Below are 17,168 nucleotides of genomic sequence, written 5' to 3'. Positions count from 1 at the left end.
CAAACAGGTGCTATTTTTGTTTTACATCTGAAGAAAATCCTTTGAATATTTCCCATATGTATAGATATATGTCTTTTTATCATCTCTACTCTTCTTTACATTTGTTCTTTTCTCCTTAGCCACATTCACAAGAGGTGTGCCATTCTTCTCAATTTTCAAAACACCAGGATTGGGTTTTCTTTGTGTTACTTCCTTCTTTAAAAATAGATTTCCAGGGGCCGGCCCCATGGCTGAGTGGTTAAGTTCCGGAGCTCTACTTTGGCGGCCCAGGGTTTCACCAGTTTGGATCCTGGGTGTGGACACGGAGCTGCTCATCAGGCAATGCTGAGGTAGTGTCCCATATGCCACAACTAAAATATGCAAGTATGTACTGGCAGGATTTGGGGAGAAAAAGTAGGGGAAAAAATAAAAAGGAAGATTGCCAACAGTTGTTAGATCAGGTGCCAATCCTTAAGAAAAAAAAATAGATTTCCATATCATTAATTTTAGTTGTTTCTCCTGGTAACTTAAGCGTCTCAAGTCCTTTTGGCTTACTCTGCTATTTTTTTTCTCTAATTACTAAAGCAATTAGTTCATTTATTCTCAATTTTAAAAATAAATAATAAAAGTTTATAAAATTTTCTCAAACAGCTTTAGGTGTGTCCCACTGACTTTGATATGAAGATTTTTCCTTTTAATTATAACCTCACCTCAAACATTTCAGTATCATCATTTTTTAAACCAATGTTTTTTACTTATGATGTATAGCTTTATTATATTATGACCACAAAGAATGTGGTCTGAAAAAACCTCTTTTTAGAGCTTATTATTACTTGATCAATTTTTTAAAGTGTTTCACGAACATAAGGGTAGAACATGTTTGACCTAAGAATGGTATCTAGGCGAGATCATTATTTTCTTTCAAATTGTCATCAGACGGTATTTTCACTGTTTTCTATCATCCAGTGTAGTGGGTGAAAAATGGGATGCTAGTCTGAGTCTCTTTCCTTTGAAATTTCTCATGTCTATAAACTTGCAAGATTTTCTCCTTATCCTTCAAATTCAGCAACTTTATAAGAATACATCTAGATTTGTGTCTTTTTTGACCTCAGAAACTCCACAGAAAATCATACAGTTTTTGTCTTCATCTTCAGGCTCGAACACTGGCAAGCTCTGTCCTCAGCTAGTCCTTCAGTTCCTGGCAGGAACAAAGGGAAATGCAGTCTTGTACCTGCCATCTCCTTGGAGACCTATGGAAACCTTTGAGCAAAGATGCACCGAACTGTCTTGTCATTTGAATTATTCCAGAAGAAAGTAGAAGGAAGAGGGGCAATAGGGACATGTACTCAAACCATGACCAGCTGTCTGATCTCCTACCAATTCTGGATCAATCATTTCAAACCAACTATTATATGAAGTCATTCTGAGCTTTCATAACCTTGATCCTAATTTTTTAAAGTTCAACTTCCTAACAAAGCTGTATAGAATTTAAATTTCAATCCTTATGAAGAAAGATGGACTTATCTGAAACAGCTTCATTTTAGGTAACAGTGTTTCCTTTTAGGTAAAATTAAAGAAATTTACAACAAAAAACAACCTCAATAAACTGCCACCAAATTTTAGCAAGTGCATTTTCTAGACACTCTGTTACATTACCTGATCATGTATGTCAACCATTACTGCATTCTGCTGGGGTGGATGAGCAGCAGGGTGTAACAGACGGGGAGACACATTTGGAGGGTGGAAGGCTCGAGGTTCCTCTATTGCTTGCTGCTGTGCATAAGGGAGATGGTGATAGTTTTCATCTTGACTAATGGAATTATGTCGAGACAGACGATCCCTTCTTCCTCTCTGGCGCCTGACAGGAGGACTGTAATACAGCAAATATCAAAAAGGTCGTTATAATGTTTATTGTTATGACCAATCAAGATTCTGTATTGTCTTTCTTTGCAATCCATCAGTAGGATATGCCAAGGTAAGCTTGAGTACTAAATAATTACTGTGGTTCCCCATCAGCTCTGAAAACTTACAAATTGAAACAGAACGTATACGGTTTTTAAAAAAAATAATGGGGTCAGCCCCATGGCCGAGTGGTTAAGTTCGTGGGCCCCACTTCAGTGGCATGGGATTCACAGGTTCAGATCCTGGGCATGGACCTACTCACCGCTCATCAAGCCATGCTGAGGTAGCATCCCACATAGAAAAACTAGAATAATTTACAACTGGGACATACAACTATGTACTGGGGCTTTGGGGATGGAAAAGAAAGAGGAAGGTTGGCAACAGATGTTAGCTCAGGGCCAATCTTCCTCACAAAAGAAAGGATAAAAATAAATAAATAAAAATAACAAAAGAAAACAAAATTGGTATTCAGCTCCAAAAGCATTTAGAAATCCATAGCCAAACACTGTCATTTTTTTTTGGTTTAACTGTACGAAACTGTCCTTTTTATAGGCCAAAAATAGTCAAATATCAGCAATTTCATATGGTTGAACCTACTATTTTTGCTCTACTTTATAAATATCATATAAAAAATTTTAATCTGCATATATCTTGCCAGTATTCCACATATGCCTAATGGGTACTTCATGTTTGTCTATTTGGCTAAGACATACAGAAAGACATAGTTCCCATATGCCCCAAATGGCAATTTTTGAAAATGAGAGGAGAAAACACATGAAATAACTAAAGAACATTTAATTTGTTGACACTGGCAAATATAATAGAACTGAGTAAATGCTGAGAATGGAAATGACTGCATGTCAGCATATATATTCCAGTAATATACAGAATTTTGAGTTAGAATCTGGTTATTGAAAGAAACCACTTTTACTCCCCATGGACTAGTCATCTACGTAGTTTAACAAATTTTAGCAGTTGTTATTGTGAGTAGACTTTCATTTTTTTCCTCTACATTTCCATAATTAATCTTCACTGCTTTTTACAATGGCTCACACCAACACAATTGGAAAAAGCAGCAGTCCTCATCAAAATGTACTCCACATTGGGCAAAAGAGGTAAAACAGCCCCCAGCCTCCTTCTAGACACAGCTGCACAAGCCACCTCAGCAATCTTTCCTGGGGTCAGGTCACCTTTCCCTCAATTGTCCCACTCTGCAACTCTAAATCTGTTTCTTCTCACTCCCAACTGCCCAATCTTAAAGCAAACAGGGCCACTCCTTCGCAACATTAACTCAACAGTGTTCTTGATACCATTAATTATATCTTGCCCCATTAATTGCTTCTGTATCTTTATTTTTAGTATGTTTCTTTTTGTATCTTTGCTCTAAAATCTACATGTTGTATTTCATTGTTTTTTTTTTTTTTTTTTTGAGGAAGATTTGCCCTGAGCTAACTACTGCCAATCCTCCCATTTTTGCTGAGGAAAGCTGGCCCTGAGCTAACATCCGTGCCCATCTTCCTCTAATTTATATGTGGGACGCCTACCACAGCATGGCTTTTGCCAAGCGGTGCCATGTCCACACCCGGGATCCAAACCAGCAAACCCCAGGCTGCCGAGAAGCGGAACGTGCGAACTTAACGCTGCACCACCGGGCCGGCCCCTCATTGATTTTAAGATGCCATACACCTTAGAACTCACTTTTTAAACATTCGGAGATAATTTTAGTACAGTTTTTGCCCAACTGTCACCTAGCTTTCCTTCATGCTATTATCTTCCATAAGCATAGAAAAATTATCAAAATAACTGGTATTGTACTATTAATTCAACAAGAGAATGTACTTAGACTTCAGTTTTTCCACCAATGTCCCCTGCTTGTCTCAGAATCCAATGCAGGATCCCATGACTGCATATAGTTGTCATGTCTCCTTAATCTTCTCCGGTCTGATAGTTCCTCATTTTTTCCTTGTCTTGCATGACTTTGATACCTTTGAAGACATACAGACATTTACCCTACAGAAGGTCCCTCAACCTGGGTTTGTCTGATGTTTGCTCATAATCTGCCTGAGTGAATGCATTACTGGAAAGAATATCACAGAGGTGATAAGCCCTTTTCAGTGTATCAGATCAAGGGGCACATGATATTGATATGTATCACTAGTGCATATGTATGTATCATTGATCACTTGACTAAACTGCCATCTACTAAGACCCTCTACTACAAAACGACCATTCTTCCCTTTGTAAATTATCAAACATTTGGGGGGAGATACTCTGAGACCATGCAAATATTCTGCTTCTGCTGAAAGTTTCACCAAAAATTTAAGCAAGCATGCATGGATCTTCAGCAATCACTATTACACAGTATTCTAATGCTGATTTCCTATTTACCTCATTTCCTCTACATGTATTAATTGGAATTCTATAAGGAAGAATTGTTGCTTCTCTCCATTTATTTATCTAGTTATTTATGATCAGAATGGGATCATGGATATTTATTCTTTGGGTTATAATCGACACAAGCATTTTACTTTGTTGTTCAAATCATTTCAACTTCGTCCACTTGCACTGGCACTTTGGCCCCTGTGCCCTTTCACTACGTCCCTATCCTTTTGAGCACTGCCTTAATTTCTGGCACGATATGTTCTAGGCTCATCTTGTATTTTGCCTACACCAGTTATGGAATGAACCAGTTCTCCAAAGAGCCCTGGTTCCTTTAATTTCAGAATGGTATTTAGAAACTAGGTGTGCTCACTGCTACACAGTAGTCACTGTTTCTAGTCTAAGAGAACAGAACAAGAAAATTTACCTATGTATGCTAACTCATGTACATACACATATCTCTATCTATAGGTGTACAAATATTTTAAAGGATTGTTTTATGTATCACTAAAAAGAAGAAAAAGCTGCCAATTCAACTAAGATATGTCATCAATTTTGAGTCTTTATCCGATGTTAACATGTGAAAAAATGTGTACCTTAAAATCCAAACAGAATATGTATGTTCAGATCACTCACCTCCCAAAAAAATACTCAACCTGTCCACAACCCTTACGGGCCTCTTTTAACATTGTTTTATTCTCTTATTGCCACTTGCTCTTACTTCCTTACTCAAAAATAACTTCAACAGAGGCCAGCCCCATGACCGAGTGCTTAAGTTTGCATGCTCCGCTTTGGTGGGCCAGGGTTTCGCAGGTTTGGATCCGGGCGCAGAGCTAGCACTCATCAAGCCATGCTGAGGCGGGGTCCCACACGGCAGAACCAGAAGGACAACTGGAATATACAACTATATAGTGGGGGCCTTTGGGGAGAAGGAGGAAAAAAAACCCCAAAATTTCAACAACTTTGGAACTAAACACAAACTAAGATCCAAGTCCTCGTGCTGACATCTAAGTCCCTTTACGATTTTGGTCCCTATCTTTCCTGTATTGCTTCTTATTGAATCTCTGTTATGTGTGCCTTTGTGACAGAACATTCAGGAAGCAGAATTATCGGGAAATCTAGAAATAAGAAACAGTGATAAAAGACAGATAAATATTTCTTTGACTTTATACCAGTGATAGATATGTATTTTGTCATTTTGTTGTAGGTTTATCACTTGTAATTAGCACAAAGCTGTCCCCTCCTGGTCTCACTTACTTGCCTTTTGTTGGACTGAGTTTCCTAAACAGGCAATGCAGCACTTAACAATTCTGTCATCGTGCCAACATCAGAGTGCACTTAGATAAACCTAGATGGTACAGCCTACTACACACCTAGGCTAGATGGTACTAATCTTATGGGACCACCATCATATAAGTGGTTGGTGGTTGACTGAACATTGTTATGCAGTGTGTGACTGGATATGTTGTTTACCTGTTTCACTGCGTGGAAGTTCTATGTTCTAGTTCTATTCTTCTAGTGATTACCCTTAAATTTTTAAACACATACTTCCATTTTTCTAAAAACATCTAGATTTACTCAGCATTCCTGGGGGGAAAATTAAAACTTAATACGCTTTTACTTCTCTCTGCTCTGTTTCTACCTCATGTTCAGATCTTTTCTGTATTTCTTTCTCTTTTTTAAACAGTAGACTTTTATTCAGACATATGTCTGGAACATGTCTTTCTTGTTTCCTTTGCTAAACCAATGGTTTTGAATCCTACTTCATGCATTTATTCTTCTGCTTCCTGGACAGAGTATAATATTTAATAATTCCTTCAGAGAGGATCTCTTGCTGGTCAACTTTTTTTGTCTCTGATGTTTGAAATGCTTTTATATTCTGGCTTTACACTTAAATGATATATGAGCTGGTACAACTCCAAGTTTTCTGTCTTGGGATATTCACGAATATTTATCCTTGATATATTTCTGAAACTTCACCAAGATCTTGTCCAACATTCGGTCTTTCTTCAATTTTGGAAAATGATTTTGTATTATTTCTTTAAAAATGTTTCCCTTCTATAGTCTTTGTTTCAAAATATTGGACATATTTAGAACTGATGGCTCTGTCTCTGCATCTAAACTAACTTTCCCACACTTTCCATTTTGCCCTTTTATACTACATTCTGGGAAAAGTCCTCAACTTGATCTTCCAGAAACTGAGACACTTTTTCTGCCCATTTATTGGGTTTTTAAAGTTTTACTAAGATTTCTAGTTGATTTTTATGAATATAATATCTTCTTGCGTCTCTCTCATGTGACACTTATTCTAAAATTCTTTGCTCTATTAACTGTTTCCTCCAGTTCTTTGTTTACTGAGTTTAGTCAGCCCTTCTTCCACTTTGTTGGCTTCCCTCAAATGTTTGGTAATTTCTGGTTGTGTGCTCATCTTTGCATTTGAAATTATGCTAGACTGTTGCTGAATATTGCATACGCCTGGATAGCCCACTTCTGGGAGGAAAACTAGCAGCTAAGCTATAGCTAGCCTATAATGAAGTACTAAAAGGAATAACACACTGCTGGGCAGAACAAGCCTGTAGCTGGTTTTCTAGTAAGTGCCCCCTATTTCTCCTTTGTGTTTCCATGAACCTAGAACATGATGCTTCTCTTCAAGAACCCACAGCTAGGGGCCAGCCCCCTGGCCGAGTGGTTAAGTTTGTGAGCTCTGCTTCAGCGGCCCAAGGTTTCGCTGGTTCGGATTCTGGGCGCGGACATGGCACTGCTCATCAGGCCATGCTGGGGTGGCATCCCACATGCCACAGCTGGAAGGACCCACAACTAAGAATATACAACTATGTACCAGGGGGCTTTGGGGAGAAAACGGAAACAAAAAATCTTTATTAAAAAAAAAAAGAAAAAAAAAAGAACTCATAGCTAGTTACTATTATCATCTGGAAAGACACTTCTGGTGACTCCCTTTCTGGTTCAGAGCATTTCCTATGACCTAGCAACTGTACTCCTAGACTTATATACACCAGGAGATGTGTACATAAAGGCTCCTAGTAGCACTCTTTATAACAGTAAGAAACTGGGCATAACCATTATCCAACAGTAGATGGACACATAAACTATGGTATATTGATATAACAAAAGATATCACAGTAAAAATAAATGAACTACTGCTACCCACACTAAAAACAGAATGTTTAATACACAAAGTCAAAGAAGAACACATTTAAGTGAAAATAAAACACGCAAAAACCAAAACTCTTTTAGAATACATTTACAGGCATTAAAAAGTATAAGGGAATGATGACAAGTCACAGGATAGGGTTTAATCTCTGGAAAGGAAGAAGGGGGGATTCTGAGGTACTGACAATGTTGAATTTTAATCTGGGTGTTGGGTGCACTTGTGTGTGTAATGTTTGGGTACATGTAGCCAAGTGTTAAGTATACACTTGTTTTACATGTTCTTCTGAATGTGTGATACATTTCACCATACAATAAAAAGAAATACTGCAGGTACTTAGCCTTGAAATAGCATGAGAAAATACAGTTGGTTATTATACTTAACAGCTATAAAATATTTTACCTGGTTGACATACATCATTTCACTTAAGGAACCAGGTAATGAAAGTCTTAGTGTCTCAACAGAAAAAGGTTTATTTTGTCTCATTTGGAACAAAGAACTGTGGTTTTAAGATCCTGCAGTATTAGCTTTCTAGGGCTGCCATAACAAAATACCACAGACAGGTTGGCTTAAACCACAGAAACTTGTTTTTTCACAGTTCTGGAGACTAAAAGTCCAAGATCAAGGTGCCAGCATGGTTGGTTTCTGGCAAGAACTCTCTCTTGGCTTTCAGATGGCCACGTTCTCCCTGTGTCCTCACATGCCACAGAGAGTAGAGTGAGCTCTCTGGTGCCTCTTCTCATAAGGACACTAATTCTATGGGATCAGCGCCCCACCCTGATGACTTCATTCAACTTAATCACTTTCTTAGAGGCTCCATCTCCAAATACAGCCACAGTGGGGGTTAAGGGCTTTAACATACAAATTTTGAGGAGCGACAAACATTCAGTACATAACACCTTCCTAACTCAAGATTATCAGTATTTCTGAGATTATCAGCACCCCAGACATGGAAACAGCTGTCTCAGCCCAAGGATGCATGATTTCCCTGGAAGAAGAAATGGACGACCTCAGGCAACAACGGAAGAGGAAGAAGATCAGGAAGAAATGTATTCCTCTGGGAAGGAAAGAAAGGCAGGAGCCAACTTCCATGGAAAAGAGAACTGAGAGGGGAACTACTGCTCAGTCACTCTTTCATACCACAGACTCCACAGTTTTATAAGAAACCGAATTAAGCCCTCAATTGCCTTAGAAGATACAGTAGGAATAGGAACGGACTGGAGAAGATGCAGCAAATTTCTAGGGTCTCCATATTTCCTTACAGTCATGAACTACAAAAATGCATTCTTCTACAATCAGGATGGCAGGCTGGCCCACAGTCTTAAGCCACAAGGTAGCTGAATTCATATATAATGGCATATTGATTTTAGGTACGATCACTTTAGCCTCTTTCAGTTTCTGCATCTGTCAACCACAAGCTAAATGAATTCTCATGATCTAGTGTGGGAGTCTAAACAATTTGCAATGTTGTTTTGCAATGTGTGAGTGTATGAATACAGATGTGTTGATGTCTTTATAAAATGCCTACAGAAAAAATGCTTTCTGATGTTAAAAAAACTCACAAGTCTACCAATGGAAAAAAATTTAAGAAATAAATTGTAATCAACTAACCTCCTTCTGTTGCGTGCAGGTGTGTTGCATCGTTCCCCTGAGAAGTGATGTTGGCTTGGTCGAACTGAAGGGGGCTGCCTATTTGATGTCATCTCCCATGGTCGCATTGGTGGTGAGGGAGCTGGTGATGCTGATGTATAATCAAAGACTGAATGAGAGAGGCGCTGTCTCTTGGGACTCGGACTATCTTCACTCTGCCAATGCAACAAAATCAATCAACTGAATATGACCTTTTAAGGATTTTGCATTACTGTACAATCATGCACTGCATAATGACATTTTGGTTGATGACAGACTGCGTAAATGACGGCAGTCCCATAACACTAGTACCATATAGCCTAAGTGGGCTATACCATCTAGGTTTGTGTAAGTATGCACTCTATGTTTGCACAATGACAAAATCGACTAACGATGCATTTCTCAGAATGTATCCCCGTCGTTAAGTGACACACGACTGTATTTTCACAGGTGTTTAAATATATTTACCTTAAAGTATAAAGGAGGAGAAAAATATACTATCTACTTGAATTAAACAACTTTAGAGAAAAAGATGTTGGGGGAAAGAGAGGGAGAAGGGAGATGCACAGTAAATAATATCAAATGGAAAGTGAAATCTGTTTCTTAAAAATCATAAAATTCAGCAGGTAACAAATGATATGGCGTACTATGGAGCAATAAGCAATTGTAAGGTACTTGCCCATCTCTTTAAAACGCCAAACCAATTGAGAAATTCAACTATGCTCCCTCATCATTTATGAGTACTCTTTTAGGCATCAATTCTCACCTGAGCCATCAATCCAGGAGGGTAGGTATAATTTAAGTAGGCCCTTGTCTTGATTCTAAATCACATTCCTCTGCCCCTTTATTCCTATTGTTCAAGGCGATTACAGTTATTTTCTTTAATAAGGGTTATGGGGGTAAAGTAAGATTTATATAAAACAGGAGCCGGCCCAGTGGCGCAGTGGTTAAGTGAACACATTCCACTTCAGCGGCCCGGGGTTCCCCAGTTCAGATCCCGGGTGCGGACATGGCACTGCTTGGCATGCCATGCTGTGGTAGGTGTCCCACATATAAAGCAGAGGAAGATAGGCACGGATGTTAGCTCAGGGCCAGCCTTCCTCAGCAAAAAGAGGAGGACTGCAGCAGTTAGCTCAGGGCTAATCTTCCTCAAAAAAAAAAAAAAAGATTTATATAAAACAGATAAAGAAACAGTCAACTAACTAAAATGTCAGTTCTTAACTAGAATGTGACAGCATTTTGGGAAAGACATGGGGTTTCAGGTAAATTATGGGAGTGGTGGGTAATTCAAAACCTATACTTGTTACATGTTGAGGCATAGCCTCAAGGTTTTCAAGGATCATAGTATTGCTTACTAGCTATAAAATTGGTATGGATCTCTTAATGGAATTAGTAACTTTCCAGGATCCCCCACACAACTCAATTTTCCAGTCCAGCCTCACCAAAACTGTCAAAATTACAAATTAACCAAATGTCTCATGAGGGTTGAGTGTTTTCTAAGAAAGCCTCTCCCACCTCCAATCTACTCTTGCAAGTTCTAAGTATTTGGGTGTTAGAGCACTCTTGATTGCAAAATAATTGGTACTTGCTGCCAGCATAAAAAAGCAGAATATTAGCTAAAGAGTATATGGGGCTACATATTACAACATGAGGTTTTAAGAGAGAAGCAGATAAAACAGTATTTATTCAACTGACAGGAATGAAGCAAATTGCTAAATGGTTACTTCTAATCATTCCAAATTACTTAGCAGAGGTAGTCCCAAAACCATGTCTTTCTCCTTCTATGTTTAAGAATATTATAGTTTAAATTTGTCATAAGTATAAAATAGTTTTTAGAACCATATACAAATGTTTTTGTAACGCTCCTCGCTACACTAACGTTATTTTCTCTCTAGATTTAATGGTGCTAGTAAAAGCATATTTGTTTTTACCCCTTGATTTTAATAAGGAAATCAGTTATGTTCTGATCATCTTAAAAGCTAAAAAATGGAAAAATAACCATTGACATTTAGATTAAAAAAAAGGCATAATGACCAAGATCTGACAAATTCATACATGAAGTACACATAAAAACTAGAAATATGTGATCACAGTAAAAAAGATTTGACTAACAGTGATTTTTTTTAAAGCACAAAATGCTAATAACCAATCATGATCACTAGCGTTCACATGTATATCCTATACTGCAAAGCTTAATGCAAGCTGAGGTAGAGAAACGTTGAATTCTAAAAATTCACTGCCCCAAACGGAGACAAAAATGACCCGAAAAAGCACTTAGACTATCAACCTTTACATATTTTCAGTGATGTTCAAATTGTGGGTTAACCCTGTTCTGATTTTACAACAAATGCATTGTTTTGAAGAGTAGAGATAAGGAAAGGTGACTGAGAAAGTTTCCCATGTCTTCTCTTTGTGCTGTGATAGGTTCACATTAGTGAAAAAGAGGAGACAAAGAAGAGGAAGTGAAAGGGCAGTGAGCTGCTCATTACTACTATGGTAACAAGTCTTAGATTTTTACTCAAAGTAATAGGAAACCACAATGGATACTGTAAGACAGGGAAATATGAAAAGTTAGTTTACTATACGCAACACGGTTTCATCACATTCCTCATCAATTTTAGTACTCTAAGGAACTCCAAAAATAACCTCACAGTTTCCAGAAAAGGGAAGAGGGAATAACCTACACAGGAAACAAGAATTAGATTAGCATTAGAATTCCCACAGAAAACAAAAGATGCTCAAAGTGCCCTGAGGAAAAATACTATTGAACTTAGAATTCTACACTCCAACCAAACTACTAATTTAGTGTGAGGGCAAAAACAAAGACTCTGAGAGATGTATAAAGATTCAAACTTTCAGAAAATTTTACTTGACTGATTTCATATGTGCTCACGTGCTCTCTTTTTACTTAAGGACATACATTTAACGCAGAAGCCAGTCAACAGTAGAAGTAGCCTAGAAGTGCAATGAAAAGAAATCCCACGATGACGGCGGTATAGCAGGTCTGAAAAGTAATCACTCTAAATTAAAGTAAGAAGGCAGAGGACTCGGAGAAAAATGCCCTAAATAATGTGGATTCGAAAACAGTATGATTGAGAACTTGGAAGGTCTTAATAAAATTTAAGCACATGGCTCTTTTGGCATAAGAAATACAAAAGGCAATCCGAGAGTCTAGGAAAAACAAAGACAAAAACAAAGCCGTATCATTTTGTCACCGAAAGCATTCTTTGGGTGGAAGAGATAGGAGATTCCATCTCCTCCTCCACAGCCCACACATGCTATTTAGTTCTTCATGACTGTACAGATATTCCTAATACTATGAAGAATGCTTACTGGTTTTCAATTATTATAATCAACCTAGGACAAGGCATGAAAGATCACTGTTGTAGTTACAGAAAAGAACATAAATATTGTTAACTTTGATAAAGCAACTATAAAGACTTCTGTGGTGACAAAATCGAAGACCAAATCTGAAAATCCTAGTATAAACATCTAGAAATAATGGCTTAAATACAATGAAAATACTTTTTAATTGCATTTCTGAACTCAGATAGGGAATTTCCCAAGGACCAGAAACAAAGAGGAAAGCTAAAAACCAGGTTTGTTTTTTTGATGCTCTCAAGGGGGACAGAAGATAAGGTCTTTATCACTGAGGCCCCCGCATAAAGCCAAAATTTCCAAAGTACTGTACTTTCAATAAAAGGGAAGACTAGAAAAAGTCAGCCCACTGGCACAGAGACTCGATAAAGAAACATGTCTACTCTATCTAGACTGGGAATTGGAGAAGGGATTTCTCCCCTGAGAATTCAAACCACAAGGTTAGCTCCTCACACCAAGTCTAGGGTTCAAATTTTTAATTAACCACAGAGATTTTGTCTATGAACCTTTAAGCTTAGAAATTTATATAAAAACTGGTCCAGAACTACGCTACACAAGGACTCTGGACAAAGGAAACGCAAAGCAGAATCTGGAGGGACTCTCCCGTTATCTAAGTCAGTGGTTCTCAAACTTTTGCATGCATCAGAAACAGCAGATCGCTGGGCACACTCTCCAGTCTCTGGATTCGGAAACTCTGGATCGGGGCGAAGAATGTGCGTTCCTCACATGCTCCCAGGTGATGCTTGCTGCAGCTGGTCTAGGACTACACTTCAAGAACCACTGAACGAAGAGATAAGGAACTCTTAGGAAAACTCACTACAACAGAAAAATTTACATTTTTAATTCTCAGGGGGAGAAGTTTCTTCTTCTTGTTGACTCTCTGCCAGTGGGCTGACTTAGAAAGTACCAGGGGTTGACAACCTAATTCTGTAAGATGTTAATTCAAATCAGGTACAAGTACTGTCTCTACTGGTACAGAACATAGGTACAGGTATTACAGTACAGAATACTGGTGCAGATTTAGGAATCAAGGGAGGGAAGAGAGGGATGAAGGAAGGAAGCAAGGACAGAAAAAAACTAGCTGGCTAGCTTTTATACATCTAATAAAAAGAACACAGGACTACATTTCTATTAACAGCAAATCATCTTTATAACCAAAACATCATTATGAGAAGGGAAAACAACCCTGGAGACCTAAGAATGAATTCTGTGATTCCAAAAAAGCAAGCCAGAAGTCATTAAATGCTAAATGTTATGGGAAAAAAATATATATATATATACACACGTATATCTAAAAAGAATATATATATGTCAATCAGGAAGTCTTGGAGATAACGGGAGATGCTGTGGCAGACAAATGTTCCCCAAAGCAGAAAGAGCTTCCAAGTTCTAGATAAAAACGGGTGACCGAAGTGTGTCCCTAACTCCAGCAACCACTAGTGAGCTCCAAGGACTTTCCTTCTCAAAAGAGCAAGGGGGCAACTAGAGTAGGGAGTAAATCTCCAATAAGCTGGTCCTCTCTCCACTCATCATTCAGGACTACCTTTCATCTCAGACGTACAAATAAATAAGTACACCGCGATTTAAGAGTTCCCAGTTCTCCTTTAAAACTCCCAGATTTCTCTACTTGTCTTAACTATCTTTGACAAAAGATGAAATTTCTCATTCTACAATTAAGGAAAAAAATGTTAAATTTAAATGGCCCCAAGAGAGAAAACACTCACTGAATTCCATTCATTTTAAATAATAGATGTGAATGCACTTGGAAAACTAAAACACTCTATATAAATCAAGTTGCTAATAAAGAATAATCTCCATGGCAGACTCTTTTTTGTTTTGCAAAGGATGGATATAAGCAGGAGGAAAGCAGGAAATTAACAATTTTATATTTGGATCATGCAATACAGTTTACAAAACGATTTCTACATGTTCTATTATTTAATTCTCCACAAACTCAACTTTTGTTTATTTGAAGTTTCATTTGTTTAAACTAAATTCATACTTCTGTAAAATGTGTTTCTATTAAACAATGCAATGAATATACTGCCCTTGAACCACACACTGCGTATATTCTGATTTCACATCATTCACACAGGACTTTCGTTTTCTAATGTAGAGCTCTGATACTCCTTGGCTCAAAAAATTTGTCTTAGCAGCATCTTTTCGAATCCCATGTCTACTTAGGGGAACCAAAAGAAAAAAAATAAACAAATGGGACTACATCAGACTAAAGCTTGTGCATGGCAAAGGAAACCATCAATAAGATGGAAAGGCAACCCACCAACTGGGAGGAAATATTTGCAAATCATATATCCTACAAGGGGTTAATTTCCTAAATATATAAAGAACTCATACAACAACCAAAAAAATTAAAGACCCAATCAAAAAACGGGCAGAGGACATGAAGACATTTTTCCAAAGAAGATATACAGATTGCCAACAGGCACACGAAAAGATGTTCAACATCACTAATTATTAGGGAAATGCAAATCAAAACCACAATGAGATATCACCTCACACCCGTCAGAAGGGCTATAATTAACAAGGCAAGAAATAACAAGTGTTGGAGAGGATGTGGAGAAAAGGGAACCCTCATATACTGCTGGTGGGAATGCAAACTGGTGAAGCCACTATGGCAAATAGTATGGAGATTTCCCAAAAAATTAAAAGTAGAAACACCCTATGATCCAGCTATTCCACTACTAGGTATTTTATCCAAAGAACATGAAATCAATAATTCAAAAAGATATATGCACCCCTATGTTCAGCGCAGCATTATTCACAATAGCAAAGATGTGGAAGCAACCCAAGTGCCCATTAACGGATGAATGGATAAAGAAGATGTGGTCTATACATACAACGGAATACAACTCAGTCATTAAAAAAAGACAAAATTGTGCCATTTGCAACAACACGGATGGACCTCGAGGGTATTATGCTGAGCAAAATCAGTCAGTTGGAGAAAGATAAATACCGCATGGGAGATAAACACATAGATAAGGAGAACAGACTGGTGATTACCAGAAGAGAAGGGGGTCGGCAAAAGGGGTAAAGGGGCACAGGGGTACAGTAACAGATAAAAAACGGTGGTGAACACAATGCAGCCTATACAGAATCTGAAATACAGTCACGTACACCTGAAATTTACACAATATTGTAAGCCAATATGACCCCAATAAAATAAAAAAGATTTCAGAATAAAATCCAACCTCATATTCAGACTAATAGTACATCTTCCTACAGTTATCTTACTTGCAGATATAGGAGGGAAAAGAGGCTGTGAATGTTGTTTTCAAACGCATGCATTAAAAAAGAAAAAATCAGAATTTTGCTTTTTGATATGGTCTAAGTTTGTACTGTTTTCATGAAAGGCCAAAGAAAGGAACAGTTTTATGTGCAGCAAGTGACTGGAAAGGGACTCTAGTGGTATAATCCTGTAACCCCATCATAATGAAGAGGATCCAATATTGTGTGAAAATATTATGTTAATATCATTAGCCATAACTGCTAGCCCAGCACTGGCTTTCTGACTTTAAGAAGGCCTGCATGGCTAATTTTTGAATAACATATTAGTGACCTTATGTCCCAGATTTAAAAAAATTTTTAATCACACAAAACATCACTGGTTCAGTAAAACTGATTTACCTTGATGCTATAATTGTAATGTTTTCAAATGCACTAGGTTTTAGGCGTTAGGAACCTGTAACTATAATAATTTTTAGCTGTAAATGCAGATCAATGGTTCAAATTAAAAATACAAAGCATAGGGGCCGGCCCGGTGGCACAGCGGTTAAGTTCGCACGTTCCGTTTCTCGGCGGCCCGGGGTTCGCTGCTTCGGATCCCGGGTGCGGACATGGCACTGCTTGGCAGCCATGCTGTGGTAGGCGTCCCACATATAAACTAGAGGAAGATGGGCACGGATGTTAGCTCAGAGCCAGGCTTCCTCAGCAAAAAGAGGAGGACTGGCAGTAGTTAGCTGAGGGCTAATCTTCCTCTAAACAAACAAACAAAAAACAACAACAACAACAAAAATACAAAGCATAAACACAAAACCAATGAAAATAGAAAAGATAGTAAGAACAGCCTGAAATCAAGGGATCTCTCTGAGATACCCATGTGGAGTTGTTTTGCAGATAGCTGAAGCTCAGAGACTAGAAACATAAATTTAGGAGTTTTTGGTATATAGACAGATGGTAAATAATGAAGCTGCAGGCACGGACAAAATTTCCCAAAATAGTTTATACAGTGAAAAAGAGGTCCAATACTGAACCCTGAGAAACTCTAATATTTTATGCTGAGTAGTTGATGCAAGGAGAGTGGAATGTAGTGGTAGATGCCAGTGGAATGGAGTTTCAAGGATTCGACTGGAAGGTCAGGTAAGATAAAGGCTGAAAAACATCCACTGTGTCTAAGAACATGGAGCTATTTCTTCATAACATGATTTAGTAGCTATTATGACATATCTCCTCTTACAACAATTTTTGAAAGTTTTTTCCCCCATCTTGTCTTCGATAATCTTCCTTAGGAATTTAAGGATAACTCTGAAAAATTCTAGAATAAAAAATTCTGATTATTTTGGCTGAAATTTTTATTGTCTATAAATTTGTTGGAGAATAGATATTTTTACAATAATTAGTCTTCTCTTTCAGAAACCTAGTATATTTTTCTGTGTACAAATTGTCAAAATTTCAACCACCTAATTAACTTAGTCAATTTACAAAATAAGTTATC

General features: G+C 37.8%; 1 protein-coding gene across 12 annotated transcripts in view; it reads right to left on the bottom strand.

The window, feature by feature from the left end:
* Positions 1–17,168, bottom strand: part of RNF38 (ring finger protein 38) — a 152,106-nt gene that overhangs the window by 32,909 nt on the left and 102,029 nt on the right. For 11 of the 12 annotated variants that reach the window (XM_070519176.1, XM_044779223.2, XM_070519179.1 and 8 more), the window contains 2 exons: positions 9,041–9,234; positions 1,636–1,849 (listed from right to left, as the gene is read on the bottom strand). In XM_070519176.1, the coding sequence (XP_070375277.1) occupies positions 1,636–1,849; positions 9,041–9,234 (408 nt within the window). The remainder of the gene's footprint in view (positions 1–1,635; positions 1,850–9,040; positions 9,235–17,168) is intronic. The other variant, XM_070519178.1, reaches the window with a different exon arrangement.

The sequence above is a fragment of the Equus asinus genome, chromosome 10 (assembly GCF_041296235.1).
Source record: "Equus asinus isolate D_3611 breed Donkey chromosome 10, EquAss-T2T_v2, whole genome shotgun sequence".
Classification (NCBI taxonomy): Eukaryota; Metazoa; Chordata; class Mammalia; order Perissodactyla; family Equidae; genus Equus; species Equus asinus.
Note: the sequence above shows the minus strand (reverse complement) of the source record. Positions and strands in the feature narration are given on the sequence as shown.